At 43.2% G+C, this 17753-nt stretch overlaps 1 protein-coding gene across 2 annotated transcripts in view; it reads right to left on the bottom strand.

The window, feature by feature from the left end:
- The window catches only part of INTS4 (integrator complex subunit 4), a 98746-nt gene extending 82352 nt beyond the window's left edge, over nt 1-16394 (bottom strand). For both annotated transcript variants that reach the window (XM_054725753.1, XM_054725754.1), the window contains exons 1-2: nt 16162-16394; nt 13156-13347 (exon numbers count right to left, since the gene is read on the bottom strand). In XM_054725753.1, the coding sequence (XP_054581728.1) occupies nt 13156-13347; nt 16162-16215 (246 nt within the window). In that variant the 5' untranslated portion in view covers nt 16216-16394. The remainder of the gene's footprint in view (nt 1-13155; nt 13348-16161) is intronic.
- Between the last annotated feature and the right edge of the window lie 1359 nt (nt 16395-17753).

The following is a 17753-nucleotide window of genomic DNA, read 5'->3' as shown; positions in this document are numbered from 1 at the left end:
TATTGCAAAGGTCCAGCAAAAGATAATAGCAAGACTCTCACTTCTGGTAAGGGCAGACTAGACAATTCAGACCAATATTCCTGCTGTGGAAACTAGAAAAATACTATGGATGCAAAAAAAAAGAAAAAAGTGTTGCCCTAGGCCCGTGGTCGGCAAACTGCAGCTCGCGAGCCACATGCGGCTCTTTGGCCCCTTGAGTGTGGCTCTTCCACAAAATACCACAGCCTGGGTGAGTCTATTTTGAAGAAGTGGCATTAGAAGAAGTTTCAGTTTAAAAAATTTGGCTCTCAAAAGAAATTTCAATCCTTGTACTGTTGATATTTGGCTCTGTTGACTAATGAGTTTGCCGACCACTGCCCTAGCCAATTTGGCTCAATGGATAGAGCATCAGCCCTCGTACAGAAAGGTCCTGGGTTCAATTCCAGTCAAGAGCATGTAACTTGTTAGCAGGCTCAACCTCTGGCACTGGTCGGGGTGCGTGCGTTTGGGAGGCATCCAATCAATTTGTCTATCTCACATCAAAGTTTCTCTCTCCCTCTCCCCCTCCCTTCCACTCTCTCTAAAAACCAACTAAAAAATATCCTAAGGTGAGGATTAACAAACAACAAAAAAAGAAAGGACGAAAGAAAAAAGTGTGTGTGTGTGTGTATTTGAAGGTATTAGAAAACTAAAAGATAAATGAAGAGCTCTTAGCTGGTTTGGCTATAGATAGAGCATTGGCTTGTGGACTGAATGGTCCAGGTCAAGGGCACATGCCCGGGTTTCGAGCTCAATCCCCAGGAGAGGGTGTGCAGGAGGCAGACAATCAATGATTCCAGCTCATCATTGATGTTTCTATCTCTTTCTCCCTCTCCCTTTCTTTCTGAAATCAATAAAAATATATTTAAAGTAAATATATAAAAGATAAATGAAGAATTAAAGAACGAGGATCATGCAAGGAAGGTCACAGATGCAAAAAGGTTCACCTGGAATTTGGAGCTGTTTTTTCTTGAGGTTTTGAGACCTGGGGATGGATGGATGGAGGAGCAGCAAAGTAACCAGTGCTTCTGACAGCCAGATGAGGCCATGTGAGCAATGACTAGAGTGTAAGGCTGAAGGTAGGAGGGGGAGCAGGGGCAGCCTAATAAACCCATTGGATTGGGACCCCAAAGGATACAACAATATTACTAAAAGTAAAATAAAAATACAGACTTTGGTAGGGACTGCAGCTCAGATTTGAATCATCTCAATTCCCGAAAAAATATTTTCCTACAGAGAAGGAAACTATCAACAACACAAAAGACAACCTACTGAATGGAAGAAAATACTTGCCAAAGATACATCTGATAAGAGGTTAATATCCAAGATTTATAAAGGACTCATACTACACAAGACCAAAAAAGGCAAACAGATAATTCTCCAAAAAGAACATAGAGATGGCCAATACACATATGAAAAGATGTTTAATATCACTAGTCATAAGAGAAATTCAAATTACCGTAAAACCACAATGAGATATCACCTCACACCTGTCAGAATGGTTATCATCAATAAATCAACAAACAAGTATTGGGGAGGATGTGGAGAAAAAGGAAACCTTGTGCACTGTTGGTGGGATTGCAAATTCGAGTAGCCACTAAGAAAAACAGTATGGAGGTTCCTATAAAACTTTTTAAAAAGAACTACCATATGACTCAGCAATTCCACTTCTGGGTATTGATCTGAAGAAATACAAAACTAATTCAAAAAATATATGCATTCCTATGTTCACTTCAGCATTATTTACAATAGCCAAGATAAGAAAGTAACCTAAATGTCCACTGATAGATAAATGGATAAAGAAAATGTGTGTGTGTGTGTGTGTGTATAATGGAATAATGCTTGCCATAAAAAAGAATGAAATCTTGCCATTTACCACAACATGGGTGAACCTGGGGGTATTATGCTAAATGAAATAAGTTAGACAAAGAAAGACAAATACTGTATGATCTCCCTTTTATGTGGAATCTGGAAAAAAACACACAAAATAACAAGCTCTGGGAGGGAGGGGGACCTTGGAAAAAGAGATCAAACTTGTGGTTACCAGAGGTGGAGGGTAGAGGAAGGGTAAATTGGAGGAATGTGGTTAAAAGGTACAAACTTCTGCCCTAACCGGTTTGGCTCAGTGGATAGAGCATCGGCCTGCAGACTGAAAGGTCCTAGGTTCGATTCCGGTCAAGGGCATGTACCTTGGTTGCGGGCACATCCCCAGTAGGAGGTGTGCAAGAGGCAGCTGATCGATGTTTCTCTCTCATTGGTGTTTCTAACTATCCCACGCCCTTCCTCTCTGTAAAAAAATCAATAAAATATATATTTTTTAAAAAGGTACAAATTTCTAGTTATAAGATAATACTAGAGATATACTATACAGCATGATGACTATAGGTAGCACTGCTAGCCTATCTAATAAAAGAGTAATATGCAAATTGACCATCACTCCAACACACAAGATGGCTGCCTCCATATGGACACAAGATGGGCGCCACAAGATGGCCAGCAGGGGAGGGCAGTTGGGAGGGACCAGGCCTACAAGGGAGAGCAGTTGTGGGCAATTGGGCCAGCAGGGAAGGGCAGTTGGGAGGGACCAGGCCTGCAAGGGAGGGCAGTTGGGGGCGATCAAGCCTGCAGGGGAGGGCAGTTAGGGATGACTAGGCCAGCAGAGGAGGGAAGTTGGGGGTGAACGGGCCTGCAGGGAAGGGCAGATGGGGGGGGACCCAGGCCTGCAGGGAAGGGCAGTTAGGGGTGACCAGGCCTGCAGGGGAGGGCAGTTAGGGGTGACCAGGCCTGCAGGGGAGGGCAGTTAGGGGCAAACAGGCTGGCAGGGAGCAATTAGGCATCAATCAGGCTGGCAGGGGAGTGGTTAGGGAGTGATCAGGCTGGCAGGCAGAAGCCGTTAGGGGCAATCAGGAAGACAGGCAGGCGAGCAGTTGGGAGCCAGCAGTCCTGGATTGTGAGAGGGATGTCCGACTAAACGAGCAGTCAGACATCCCTCAAGGGGTCCCAAATTGGAGAGGGTGCAGGCTGGGCTGAGGGACATCCCCCCCCACCCACCACCCCAGTCTACGAACTTCGTGCCTCTAGTATGATATATAGGAAAGTTCTTAAGAATGTTGATCCTGTCCTAGCCAGTTTGGCTCAGTGGATAGAGAGTCGGCCTGCAAACTGAAAGGTCCCAGGTTTGATTCCGGTCAAGGACACATGCCCGGGTTATGGGCTTGATCCCCAGTGGGGGAGTTGCAGGAGGCAGCCGATCAATGATTCTCTCTCATCATGGATGTTTCTATCTCTCTCTCCCTCTTCCTTCCTCTCTGAAATCAATAAAAATATAGTTTTTTAAAAAAGAATAAAGAGTGTAAAACCTATGAATTCTCATCATAAGGAGAAATATTTTTTCTTTTATTTTTATTGTATCTACTAGAGGCCCAGTGCATGAATTCGTGCATGAGTGGGGTCCGGCCGGCCCGCCCCAATTAGGGCCGATCGGGACCAAGCCAGCTAGGGGGAGGGAATGCGGGAGGTTGGCCACCAGCCCCACTCCCAATCGGGGCCTTATTGGAGCCAGGCCTACAGGGGGAGGGAGGGACTTCAGGAGGTTGGCTAGCCGACCCTGCCCCCCATCGGGGTAAGAGGGCCAATCGGGGGTGAGGACAGTCAGGCGGCAGGGCCGCGGGAGGTTGGATAGCCAGACTCGCCCCCGATCGGGCCGGTTGGCCGGCTGCAGTGTGCGTCATAGTGACCAGTCAATCTGGTCGCATGGCTTTTATATATATGAATGGCTTTTATATTTATAGACTAGAGGCCCGATGCACAAAATTTGTGCAAGAATAGGCCTTCATTCTCCCAGCTGCCAGCACTGGTTTCCCTCCGGCACCCAGGACCCAGGCTTTTCTCGCAGCCCTGGCTTTGTCCAGAAGGTCATCCATAAGGACATCCGTTCTAATTAGCATACTACATTTTTATTATTATAGAAGATATGAGATAATGGATGTTAGCTAAACCTACTGTGGTAATCATATATGTAAATCAAACCATCGTTCTTATGCCTTAAACTTTTACAGTGATGTATATCAATTATTTCTCAATAAAACTGGAAAAAATAAACCAAAAAAGTAAACATAGTAAGCAAGAATAAAAGTATCATAGAGAGAAAAATGGAGAAAGTATATAATTACACTTACATGTAAGTCAGGAAGGTGGATAAAGGGAGCTAAAGTGCTTGCATAGTCCAAAGAAGGTAAAAGTATCAAATTTAATATTTACTCTTGAAAAGTCTAGAACTCATGTTGCAATATCTGGTTAAGATAGTATAAAAGGAGGTATTAACTCCTAAGCTAATAAACAGAGATGGAGGAGAGAATTTAATATAGAATCAATCCAAAGGATGGCAAGGATCGAGAGGAAAAAAAGAACACTGGGCAAATAAGGCAAACAGAAGCATTTAATAAAATACTAGAGGCCCATTGCACGATATTCGTGCAAGAATAGGCCTTCCTTCCCCTGGCTTCACTCCCAGCCGCCCGGGACCCAGCAAGTCCCCGCTCCTCAGCCACCTGGGAGCTGGCACATCCCTGCTCCCTGGCCGCACGGAGCCAGCAAGTCCTCGCTTCTGTCTGGAGCACCACTCCAGTAGCTCCCTCCGGTAACCCACTTCCCCTCATAGCAGGCTTCACTCCGCTCCGTGCCTGCATATGCAAATTAACCTCCATCTTTGGTGGGTTGATTTGCATACTCACTCTGATTGGCTGTGGGCATAGCAGAGTGATGGTTAATTTGCATGTTTCTCTTTTATTAGGTAAGATACGTTTAAACTCACATGTATCAATAGCTACATTAAATGTAATTAAGTAAGTACTCGAATTAAAATGTAAAATCTGTCAGATTATATTTCTTTAAAAAACTAACTACATGTTGTTTATATGGTTTATATCTAAAACAAAGGGCTATCAAAAGTATAAATACAAATGGCTGAACTAGGCATACCATGCAAACTTTAATCAGGAGATTGCTAGTATCATTACAGTAATAGTACACAAAGCCATTATTCACTCATATGATTGCCTGTAAAAAAAAATCCAAAGTAATCTACACATAACTTATTTAAATTGCTACATGAGCGTTAGCAAGGTTGTTAGATATAAAATTATTAATCAAAAATCAATTGCATTCCTGAATATCAGCTACATACTCTTAGAAAATAAAAATATTTAAATGTAATTTACAATAACATTAAACATGAAATATATGGGTTATAGAAAAGTGTATAAAACCCCTATGCAAAAAAACTATCAAACAGTATAAAATAGTAGGAACATACCATGTTCATGGATAGATCAAAATTGTAAAATGTCAATCCTCAAAATGCCTCTGAGTACAGAGTTAATGAAACCCAAATCAAATTCTAACAAGATTTTTTTGTTTGGGAACAGAATTTTACAAATTGATTTCAAAATTTATAAAGAAATGAAAATATCAAGAATAACCAAAATATTCTTAAGGAAGAGCAAGGTGGGAGAACTTGTCTTATCAGATGTCAAATTTATTATAATGTTATGCTAAAACAGCATGGTATAGGCATAAGAATAGACAAATCCCTGAAACATACTTTCCATATCTAGACACTTGATTGACAACTTAGTTGGTACTGCAGAGCAATGAAAAAGAACATTCTTTTCAATAAAACATGCTGAGACATTTGGATTTCTATATACCCAAGCAACATACACACAAATCAATTCCATGTGTGAAAAGCAAATAATAAAGTTTCTAGTAGCAATGTAGCAAAATGTCTTAATAAGCTCAGTACAGACAAAACCTTCTTATATCAGACAAGAAAAGCACAAAATATAGATGAAAAGACTGTCATATTGGTCTACATTAAGAACCTCTTTTCATCAAAATATAACATTAAGAAACTGGAAAAAGAGAAGAGATATATAACACATATAACCATTAAAGAACCTTTACCCATAAATGTCTAATCATTATTTTGTACACCTGAAACTAATATAATATTATATGTCAACTATAATTGAAAAAAAATTTATCTAAAATCAATAAAGAAAAACTTGTACCCTGCACCTAGAATATAAAGAATTTCCATGCCCGAAACCAGTTTGGCTCAGTGGATAGAGTGTCAGCCTGCGGACTCAAGGGTCCCAGGTTCGATTCTGGTCAAGGGCATGTACCTTGGTTGTGGGCACATCCCCAGTAGGGGGTGTGCAAGAGGCAGCTGATCGATGTTTCTCTCTCATCGATGTTTCTAACTCTATCCCTCTCTCTTCCTCACTGTAAAAAAATCAATAAAATATATTTTTAAAAAAAAGAATTTCCACAAAGCAACAAGAAAAAAAACAATAGCCCTAGCCAGTTTGGCTCAGTGGCTAGAGCATCAACCTGAGGAGTGAGAAGGGTCCGAGGTTTGATTCTGGTCAATGGCACATACCTACGTTGCAGGCTCGATCCCTTGCCCTGGCTGGGGCCCATGCAGGAGGCAACCAATTGATGTGTCTCTCTCACATCAATGTTTCTCTCTCTCTGTCTCTCCCACTCCCTTCCACTCTCTCTAAAAATCAATGGAAAAATATCCTTGGGTAAGGATTAACGAAAACAAATAAATAAACCCAGTAAAAACAGGCAAAAGACATATTTAGGCCTTACTCATAAGGACATAAAAATCGTCAATTAAACATATTAAAGTTGCCCCACTTCATCCCACCTAATAATAGACAAATATGCAAATTGACCATACCTCCGACACGCCCACAAGTCACACCCACAAGCCACGCCCACCATCCGATCAGAGCGAGTATGCAAATTAACCCAAACCAAGATGGCTACAGCCACAGAGAGCAAGGTTTCTTAGGTAACAGAGGAAGCCAAGCTTTCCTCCTGCCCTTGCCAGGCCTAAGCCTCCACTCAAGCTACAAAGTTTCAATTATAGAAGGTAAACAAATTCAAACAAATGGCGGCAGAATGGAGCTTGAGAGAGCAGGCCAGGGTTGCCGCTGGCAACAGGGGAAGCAAAGCTTTCCGCACACCCTGGCTGGGCTCATCCGCTTAAGGCTACAAAGTTTCAATTGTAGAAGGTGAATTAACTGCCACAGAAATGGCTGCTGCCCCAGAGGGAGCAGCAGGCTTGGCTCCGCTCCAGGCTACAAAGTTTCAATTGTAGAAGGAAAATAAATTCCAGATACCAGGGCCTCCGCTTGGGTTGCCAGGGGGCGTGGCCGGCCTGCAAACCACCACAGGCCCCTTGCTCAGGCCGCCCCACGCCCCAAGGGAACCCCCACCTGATCCGGAACACCCTTCAGGGCAAACCAGCTGGCCCCCACCCCTGTACCAGGCCTCTATCCTATCTAATAAAAGAGTAATATACAGATTGATCATCACTGCAACACACAGTATAGCTGCCCCCATGTGGTCAAAGATCCTGCCCCCATGTGGACACAAGATGGCCACCACAAGATGGCCAGCAGGGGAGGGCTGTTGGGAGGCACCCAGCCTGCAAGGGAGGGCAGTTGAGAGGGACCAGGCCTGCAAGGGAGGGCAGTTGGAGGTGATCAACCCTGCAGGAGAGGGCAGTTAGGGGTGACCAGGCCGGCAGAGGAGGGAAATTGGGGGCAAACAGGCTGGCAGCAGAGTGGTTAGGGGGTGATCAGGCTGGCAGGCAGAAGCGGTTAGGGGCAATCAGGAAGGCAGGCAGGCAAGCAGTTGGGAGCCAGCAGTCCTGGATTGTGAGAGGGATGTCCGACTGCCCGTTTAGGTTTTGTCTGCTGGGCGTCTGTCCGCTTGGCGTGTCCCAAGCTGCATGGCAGCGGCTCAGAGCTCACCCCTGGCCCAGCGTCCGCTTTCTGTCAGCTGGGCTTCTGTCCACTGGCAGCCCAGTGTTCTGTCGGCAGCCCTTCCTCCCTCTGTGGCCTGGGTGTGGGATGCTAGCGTCGTCACCATGGCGACAATGCCAGTGTCCCGCCCTGGGGCTATGGTCACCGCCATCTTTGTAGCGGAGTGACAGTTAATTTGCATATTACTCTTTTATTAGATAGGATTTTTAAAGGATCTTCTCAGGTTTCTGATTTAAGAGTCTATATTAATGGTGGTGCCATTTCCTGGGATAAGGTAGACTGGAGAATGGGGGGAGATACTGAATTTAGTTTTGAATAGAGATAAAATGCTAATTCTTTTATTAATTTGAAAATAACATCACAGAATCAAATAATTGTCTTTCAGAGACATTGGCCTAGTCAAATAACCTAATCTTGCAGTGAGAGAGGACAGGAGAAGAGCTATATACTATATCCTTTTCAATTGTCTGGAATGGAGTCACAGACCTCCCAAACACAAGAGAGCTGCAGAGAAAGCAGTAGTAGTAAGCCTAGCAGATAAGAGGGAGGCAAAAAGGAAAGAATGGGAATAAAAAGAATATAAGAGTATCTAACCTAGTGACATTCTTTATCCAGTTGGATACTTTACTCGAGTTCTTCTACTCTCTCAAATAATCCCCTAGAACTGCTTCTACTGAAACACATAAATCACCTCCTTCACACTTATACTTAAAACAAACTACCTCCAGGGAAGCCCTCCCTAAAACTACTCTTTCCACCATTAAAGTTGTCCTGGTTCAAGCTTTCATCACCTTGCTTCAGACTTATCAGTCTCCTAGTTGGTCATCCTAACTCCTGTCTTGCCCTCATCCAATTCCTCCACCCTCCATACTATGCCCAGAGTGACATGTCTAAAACAAAACCCACAAGGCAGAACACAAGACCATTCAGGATCATACCCCTTTCAGTCTTTCTGGTCTTATCTCTTAAAGAGTTCTCAACCTGAAATCTATACCAGCCAAACGACTTGCATGCCTTCTAATGAGATAGGCTATTCCACATCTCCATGTCTTTATTCACAACTGCCCCTTCTCTCTAAAACGCCTTTCCTCCTCTGCCCTGACCAGTATGGCTCAGTGGACAGAGCATCGGGCCTGTGGACTGAAAGGTCCCAGGTTAGATTCTGATCAAGGGCATGTACCTTGGTTGCGGGTCCATCCCCAATAGGAGGTGTGCAGGAGGCAGCTGATCGATATTTCTCTCTCATCGATGTTTCTAACTATCTATCCCTCTCCCTTCCTCTCTGTAAAAATAAATAAATAAAATGCCTTTCCTCCCGTTTCCCAATTGGTAAAAAATCTGTTTTTTTAAGACTCACTGCAAGCATCACTACTACTACATAATGCCTTTCCAGGCCCATGCTCCCTTCTTTGAGGTCATATCATAACCTATCCCAGATTTCCTATAACGGTGTATTGTTATTATCCATTTATTGTTTGTTTTACCTACCCAACTAAACTCAGATCAGGGATCACCTATTCATCTCTGTATCAGCAATATAAAGCACAAGGCCAAGCACAGAGTTAACATCCAGAACATTTTAAGTGAAAGAAAAAAAATGAACAAGTAACTTTAACCCTTACTATCTATATGCTACATATATTATTTGGTCTACCAATTACACTTCTAGCCCCTAAGGAACAAGGAACATGTCTCATAGTTCTACATCCTCCACAGCAACTAGTACAGTACTGTAAGTAAAGAACTCCTCATCATTCAGATATTGCTGTCCAACCACAGAAAGACTTGCAGAAGAAAAGTAGAAGCCAAAGTAATTTAACTACTAAAATACCAGATACCACACTTCTGGACAAAAAGAAGAAAGGTAAAAACTGCTATGGTCATCAATCTAGAACTGGACCCATTTTGCATCCCTCCCCCATTTCTTTTGTGGCTAGAATCAGCTAGACCATGGACCACGGTTGGCGACCGCTGAGCTAGACTAATGTAAGAAGCATGACCTCGTTAAAGAGTGTGGGGTCGAACATCAGAATACCTGATTCATTTTTTTTATATATGATAATGGTATTATGATTGTTTTAAGAGTCTTTATTGTTCAGAGATATACTGAAATTTATGAATAAAATGATAAAGATACCAAGGATTTCTTTTCACAAGAATCTGGTGGAGAGGGTCAGAGTAGAGGAAGTGAAAGTGGATAGTGAGGATGAGGAGTGGTGGGAATGAAACAAGTTTGGCCATGAAATGATAATGGTTAAAGCTGGATAATGAGTACATGGGAATTAAACTGTTCTCTCTCTCTCTCTCTGTGTGTGTGTGTGTGTGTGTGTGTGTGTGTGTGTAAAAGTTCCATTACAAAAAGTTGGGGTGGGGGGAGCGGGGAGAACCAACCCACATTCAAATTCAGATCCTCCATTTACTTATCTGGGTGACCTTGGATATTAAATTGCTCCATACCTAGTTCCTTATCTGGAATACAGAGATAACAATAGTGTTGTCATCAAGATTAAATAAGATATTACATGTGAAAAAAGCTTTATAAACTCCAAGAAGCTATATAAATGCTAACTGCTCTTAGAAGTATTAGTACAGATGATTATTGGTAATAGAGTTATATTATTATGTAGTAATACTAATAAGTAGATATAGTGCTTTAAAATGGGGGGATAACTAAAAGTAGATCACTAAGAAACTAAAAAATACTTTTAATAATATATATTTTTATTGATTTCAGAGAGGAAGGAAAAGGGAGAGAGAGATAGAAACATCAGTGGTGAGAGAATTATTGATCAGCTGCTTCCTGCATGCCCCCCACTGGGGATCGAGCCCACAACCCAGGCATGTGCCATTGACCAGAATCGAACCTGGGACCCTTCAGTCTGCAGTAGCAGACCGACGCTCTATCCACTGAGCCAAACCAGGTAGGACAAGGCTAAAGACTTCTTGAGAGCAGAATCCTGATTTCATTCATGTAAAACATGAGGGAAACATTTATTAAGCCCCTATAATGTTCCTCTACCTTACCAGGCACTGGGGCAGTAATTAATAGAATTGTAGTCTCTGAATTTAGAGGCTCAAAGTCTGAAGGAGATAGACACACATGACATACAATGCAATACCAAGAACTAATTAAATATGCTAACAGGACACAGTCCAGTGCCCAGAACAATGCCTGATATATAATAAGCACTTTTTAAAATTGAGTAAAAAGTGTCACAAAAGCATTCATTCAACAAATATTTAATTCACCACACATTGTATTAAAAAAAAAATGCTGCCAAAGAACAGCTTACATTCGAGAATAGGAAAATAGACAAGGTAAAAATAAATGAAAAAATCATCCTATATAATAAAACCCTAATATGCAAATCAACCGAATGGAGGAATGACCAGTCGCTATGACACACACTGACCCCCAGGGGGCAGATGCTCAACATAGGAGCTGCCCCCTGATGGTCAGTGCACTCCCACAGGGGCAGCACTGCTCAGCCAGAAGCCGGGCTCAGAGCTGGCGAGTGCAGTGCCGGTGGCGGGAGCCTCTTCCACCTCCATGGCAGCTCTAAGGACCCCTCGGGGGATGTCCCCTGAGGGGTCCTGGACTGCGAGAGGGTGCAGGCCAGGCTGAGCGACCCCCCTCAAGTGCACGAATGTCATGCACTGGGCCTCTAGTATAATGTATTAAAATATGATAAGTGCTATGGAGAAAACAAAATCAAGGAAGGAAGCTAAGAAGTGCAGGATGGATAGGCAGTTTTAATTCAAATAAAGGGATAAAGGAAAAATGAAAAAGTAGCATCCGAGCATAAAGACTTGAATGAAGTGTGGGAAGCAGACATATGAACATGTAAGGGAAGTGTTCCTGGTAGAAGAAAACGTAAGTGTAAAGACTCTGAGGAAAGAATATGCTTGGCAGGGAAAATGACAGACCAGATTAGAGGGCAGTGGCAGGGACAGGGACAGGGGTTCTGAGCTGTGTGAAGAGCATGTGAAAAGACACTGATTTCTGAAAACACACAAGGTCTTTGGATAACTGCAAGTATTTTGATTGAGCTAGAATGTTATATACATAAAGGACCTTTTTATGTCAGACATGTAAGATTTAAATAAAGATAGTTTATGGAAAGAAAAGAGACTGAAGAGAAAAAGATAAGAAGCTTTTGCAAGGCAGGACTTCAAGACATTATATGTATCCTGGCAGATGCAATATGAAACACAAATCATCTACAAAGTATTCTTAAAGGTTTCAAAAATATGCTTACCCTGAATCTAACAAATAGACCTAACTTTTAGTTCACAGTAAATACAGGGGATAGAAGAGCAAGTTAACTCCCAAAGAAGGAAACAAATTCAGAAAACAAGACATTTTACAAACAACAGGTCAATGTCACCAAAATAAAAAAATTCTTCTAGATTTAAAAAAGAGCATATATGGACATTGTTTGCATTTTGATTTGTGCGAATCTATATATATAAAAGGCTAATATGCAAAGTGTCCCCTCGGGAGTTTGACCGGGAGACCAGGAGTTCGATCGCTCACTATGACGTGCGCTGACCACCCAGGGGCAGCGTGGAGTGAAGGAAGGCCCCAGTTGGCAGCCGGCAGCCAGGGAAGGGAGGCCCTGGTGGGCAGCCAGAAGGCCCCAATCGGCCCTGATCGCCAGCCAGGCCTAGAGACCTTACCAGTGCATGAATTTCATGCACTGAGCCTCTAGTCAACTATGAAAAGATATTTTGAGAACTAAAGAAATATCAATATGGGCCAAATTACATTTAAAATTATTTAATTTTACTTGATGTGATTAGGTGGTTATGGTTGTTTTTTATAGTCCCTTTTTTAAGAGATATTAACTGAATTACTTAGGCAAAAATATAATATTTTAAAAACTTCAGGAAAACAAATAGAGGGAGCAAATTTGGCAAAATATGTATGTTTAATCTCAGAGAAGAATTTTTGGCACAGCATGTGAGTAGGCTGGAGGAGAGCACTGTGGAGGCAGGCATATCAGTATTTACCCAATGACCACCCAGGGTGCTGAATTCTATGGTAGAGGAAGGGGAAGTCTGGAGAAGCCAGCAGAAACCCCAATCTCAACCAGGAGCTCTAAATATTGTAAACTTCTGAGGACAGGATTTATGTCTTTTTTTTATCTCTATCCACAGTGCTTAGTACATGGAAGACACTCGGTAAAAGATTGCTGAATGAATGCCTTCTTGTTTATTTTGCATCATTAACCCATTCTGCAGAGATGATACAACCCTTATACATACTCCCATCAGGTCCACAAGTCCATCTTACCTTATAATAATGTTCCAAGAGAATCCTGACTACTCCTTCCACACTTTCTGCCTCGACAGGCTTCCTGGCAAATTGAAGTAGGTACTGCAAAGCATCTGCCGGAGAGGTAGCTTTACATAGATCTATGTGGAGCGCTGCAGATTTACTTGGTTTTGTTAGTCGGAGTTTCTTAGTAGTAATTTCCTCCTGTTGCTGCAAAGAGGTAAGAAAGTTAAGACATAAAAACCTAATTGAAAACACAAAATCTACAATTTTACTTCACCTCATTTAAAGGAAATAATTTTCCCTTATCCTATATAATAAAAGGCTAATATGCAAGTCGACTGAACGGAGGAACGACCAGACGCTATGACTCGCACTGACCACCAGGGGGAAGGCACTCAATGCAGGAACTGCCCCCATGATGGTCAGTGCACTCCCACAGGGGGAGCACCGCTTAGCCAGAAGCTGGGCTCACGGCTGGCAAGCACAGCAGCGGTGGCAGGAGCCTCTCCTGCCTCCATGGCAGGGCTAAGGACCCCTCAGGGGATGTCCTCCTGCTGGGGAGCGGGTCTAAGCCGGCAGGTGGACATCCCCCAAGCGGTCCCAGACTGTGAGAGGGCGCAGGCCGAACTAAGGGGGAACCACCCCCCCACACACTGCACAAATGTCATGCACCAGGCCTCTAGTATCAAATAATGTACTCAGGTAATAGACCTAGCCTTAGGACAAGCAGTGTTATGAACTGGAAAAAGAGCACTGGATTGGAGACAGACTATGAGTCCTAATTTTGCTTTTCACTAGTTCCTATAACTCTGGACAGGTCATTTAATTTTTCCAAGTCTCCGTTTCTTTCTCTGTAAAGTAGGTCCACTAACATTTTGTTCTGCCTACCATGGCATGATGAAAAAAAAGATCAGGGGCTTTGAAATCAGAGGAATTTAGATTCAATAACCACTTACCCATTTCCATCCTATTCCACACAAATTCAATCTTCAGTGTTATCTGGGCTGCAGTTAGGTCAAAAGTTGGGAAATATTTTTTTCCCTAGAGAGTATATAAAGGGGAGGACAAACCAATATCTAATATTGATCAACCATCAATAACATTTTAGTGAGCCAGGCCCTATGGTCTTTTCAGGGGCTATAGAAATGAACTAAACATTATTTCTGCTCTCAAAGAGCCAGACTGGTGGGAAGATATGCATATTGGTAGTAGCACTGAGTGATAGGTGCAAATGGATGAGCACAACAGAGCACCATAGAAGCAGAGGAGAAAGACTAAATTCTTGCTGAGGTTTCAAGTGGGTTTTAAAGCAAAAATATAAGTGCACTGGGTGGAGAAGAAAAATGGAAGAATGATAACCATTCTATGTAAAAGAGATAATAGGTACAAAAGTTTGGATACGGACAAACACATGGCATGCTGGAGGAGAGGTGAGTAGTCTTGATAAATGAGAACAGAATGTTGGAAAGAAAGTGTCACTGCACAATATGAATGTACTTGATACCACTAAACTGGTTAAAATGGTAAATTTTATATTATGTATACTTTACCACAATTTTTTTAAAAGTGGGCAAGGGAAACAGAGCCAGAAAATTATAGAAAGCAAGCCACAGAAGAGGAAGCTCTGTAAAGTTAGAAAAGCTTTCCTTAATCTTGACTCAAAAGTTTAGGAAAACTAATTTCACATAAAAAGGAGCAAAAAAGATATCAAGGCAAAATTTCAAAGTTATTTTAAGAAAAAACATGAATAAGGAGCAAACTAATTTGCCTTCAGCCAATGGGAATATGCTACAAAGATGAGTCCACAAAACAAAACAGAAAGAAGGAATACTGTCAAGTCATGAAGGGCTAGGGAGTTGGCTAGGGAATTTTTATGGAAAGGAGGAGCTGAAAAAGAAGACTTGATTTGTCAGTGCAACTATCTCTCTGTGGTGTAAATCCCATATATGCTATTCTCTCTCCCACTAGCCTGTGAGTTCCTAAAGGACAGGGACCCTAATGTGTACTGGACATTGTAGCTCAACAACTTTTACTATACCTGATGCATAGTAACCACTCATTCACTCAATAGACTCTTGTTGAAGGAATGAATGAAGTGTTTAAGGATCAGTTTCCTGCTGGGTGGTCTGTCTTGCTACTCTACAAGTAGACGGATCTAACTGTGATCTGTGGCCCTACAGATGCCGTTTATCCACTGGCATCCATGTGTCAGAAATACAGACTATTGCCTCACTTCCCCCACCGACTTACTGAGTAGAATCTACATTTTAATAAGATCCTTCGGTGATTAGTTCACACATAAAGTCTGTGAAGCATGACACAAGGGATGACTTGGTATCAACCTCTACTTTAGCGTCATCTACGAGGAGACACGTGGAGAATCCCCGACTTCTCTGACAGAGGCTGGGCCAGCAGTCCTTAAACACGTCCAAAGGAGGAAGGTACTGCCCTCCTTCCCAGGTGAGCTGTTCCATCAATGGAAAGTCCCAGCCCTCGGAAGCCTGTGACCCTCGCCGGCTTTGACTGGGCCTTGAGGATTTCTATAGACTTCTCTTCCAAGCCCTACGAGCTTTAAACACTGCCAATTCGTCCCAGGGCGATTTTTTATTTTTATTTTTTTTGGTAACGGGGTTGGGGTGGGGGGCTCCACCACTAATTGGTTCTGTGCCCTTGTACCCCTTAAGAAGCTTCTAAGTCCACATCTGTGAAACGAGGATGCTAAATGTAACCTGAATAAAATAGCGAGAGAGAAAAACATTCTCATTAATTGTAAAAGCGGTTTTTGTCTCTAGCTAATATATATATATTTTTTTAAGTACCAGGCTGCACATATTCGTTCATCATCGTGACAACAGAAGCGGCAAACGAACACGCCCACTGAAGTGTAGTCGCCAAGAGCCTATCAAAGTAGTCGGCGCTCAACTCCAGTTCGTGGCGCCCGTTCTGGGAAAGTGCCTGGGGCGTGGATGACCTTCCCGCTACCTACGACCGGTCAGGGGAACCTTTCCTTCTGGAGCTTACCTGGACCACCTTGGTGAACTCCTCGTACACCCGCTTCTTAAGGTGCGCCGCCATCGCTGCCCGCGGACCCTGTCAGCTTCCGTACTTGACGAGGGAGGCGGGGGTGGCGGGAGGTGGCAAAGGAACCCGGAAAACCTGCCGGGGCCAGAGGAACCCTCCACCGTCCCACAAGGCAGTGGGAGCCCAGGAAAGAGAGGCTGCTTCCGGTTGCTCAATGGCCCCGCCGCGGTTACGTCGGGATTTGGCCGCCTACGCCAGGTGCGCCGGGGGAACGGAAACCGGAGCGTAGCGCGAGGGGGCGGAGCCTCTGGGGATGGGCGAGCCAATGGGAGCTTCTGGGGGCTGGCTGGCGGGCGGGCGCGGAACTGAGCGAAGGGAGGAAGGAAGCGCTGGGTAAAGGGCAAAGGCGGGGCGAATTAGAGCTGGAGGCCGAACCCTGAGCTGCGTAACGGTTTTGACTACCGAGGTAACGGAAAGAGCCCCGGCTGACGTTCCCATCGTCATTTGCTGTTCACAGTGTTTGCTGCTTCTGTATTCCCCGAGCTCTTCTTTTGGACAGTGTGTGTGGCACCCCTCCCCTGGCCTGGGGTGCTTTTTCCTGCTTCTTCACACCGGTTGCTCAAAAGCTACCTATCCTTTAAGGCAGTGGTTCTCAGCCTTTCTAATGCCGCGACCCTTTAATACAGTTCCTCATGTTGTGGTGACCCCCAACCATAAAGTTATTTTCGTTGCTACTTCATAACTATAATTTTGCTACTGTTAATGAATTGTAATGTAAATACCTGTGTTTTCCGATGGTCTTAGGCGACCCACAGGTTGAGAACTGCTAGCAGGGTCGCCTAAGACCATCGGAAAACACAGATATTTACATTACGATTCATAACAGTAGCAAAATTACAGTTATGAAGTAACAACGAAAATAATTTTATGGTTGGGGGTCACCACAACATGAGGAACTGTATTAAAGGGTCATGGCATTAGAAAGGTTGAGAACCACTACTTTAAGGAATCAAACCCTCCTCTGATAGCTACGGTAGCGTGGAAAGAATCCTCAAGCTTCCCCTTACAGCTACTTAATAAAAAGTAGCCTCAACTACAAATGGGGTGATAACACCTGACAAATGTAATGACAATGGAATGAGATAGTGCAAAAGCAGTTTACAGACTGTGAAATGTAATTCACGTGCTATTGTTAATAAATCCAAACCCAATTTTACATCCGACATTAAACTTCAGCTGTTCACTGTTTCGTCTTTCAAAAGAGTTAATGTGGGTTGCTCAGAAAAATCAACAGGCCCGAAACGAATACAAAATAATATTGAATGTGAATTGTGATTGAAAAAGAAAAGAAAAACAGCAGTCTGTAGTCGGTACAGAAGACCCAAAAATGCATTAAAAGATGGTCTTTACTTACCCTCAAGGTCCTACAGTCTAACTGGGAAGGGAGACACCCAAGCTGATAATTAGTGGGCATTCAAAGTGTGATGGATAAACAAAGGAATGTGGTTCAAACAGACCTAACTTCTTCAGGATGTCTCAGGGAAGTTTTACAGCGGGAAGAATTTAAAATCTGGCTTTAAAATACAAGTATA

This window comes from Eptesicus fuscus, chromosome 13 (assembly GCF_027574615.1).
Source record: "Eptesicus fuscus isolate TK198812 chromosome 13, DD_ASM_mEF_20220401, whole genome shotgun sequence".
Classification (NCBI taxonomy): domain Eukaryota; kingdom Metazoa; phylum Chordata; class Mammalia; order Chiroptera; family Vespertilionidae; genus Eptesicus; species Eptesicus fuscus.
Note: the sequence above shows the minus strand (reverse complement) of the source record. Positions and strands in the feature narration are given on the sequence as shown.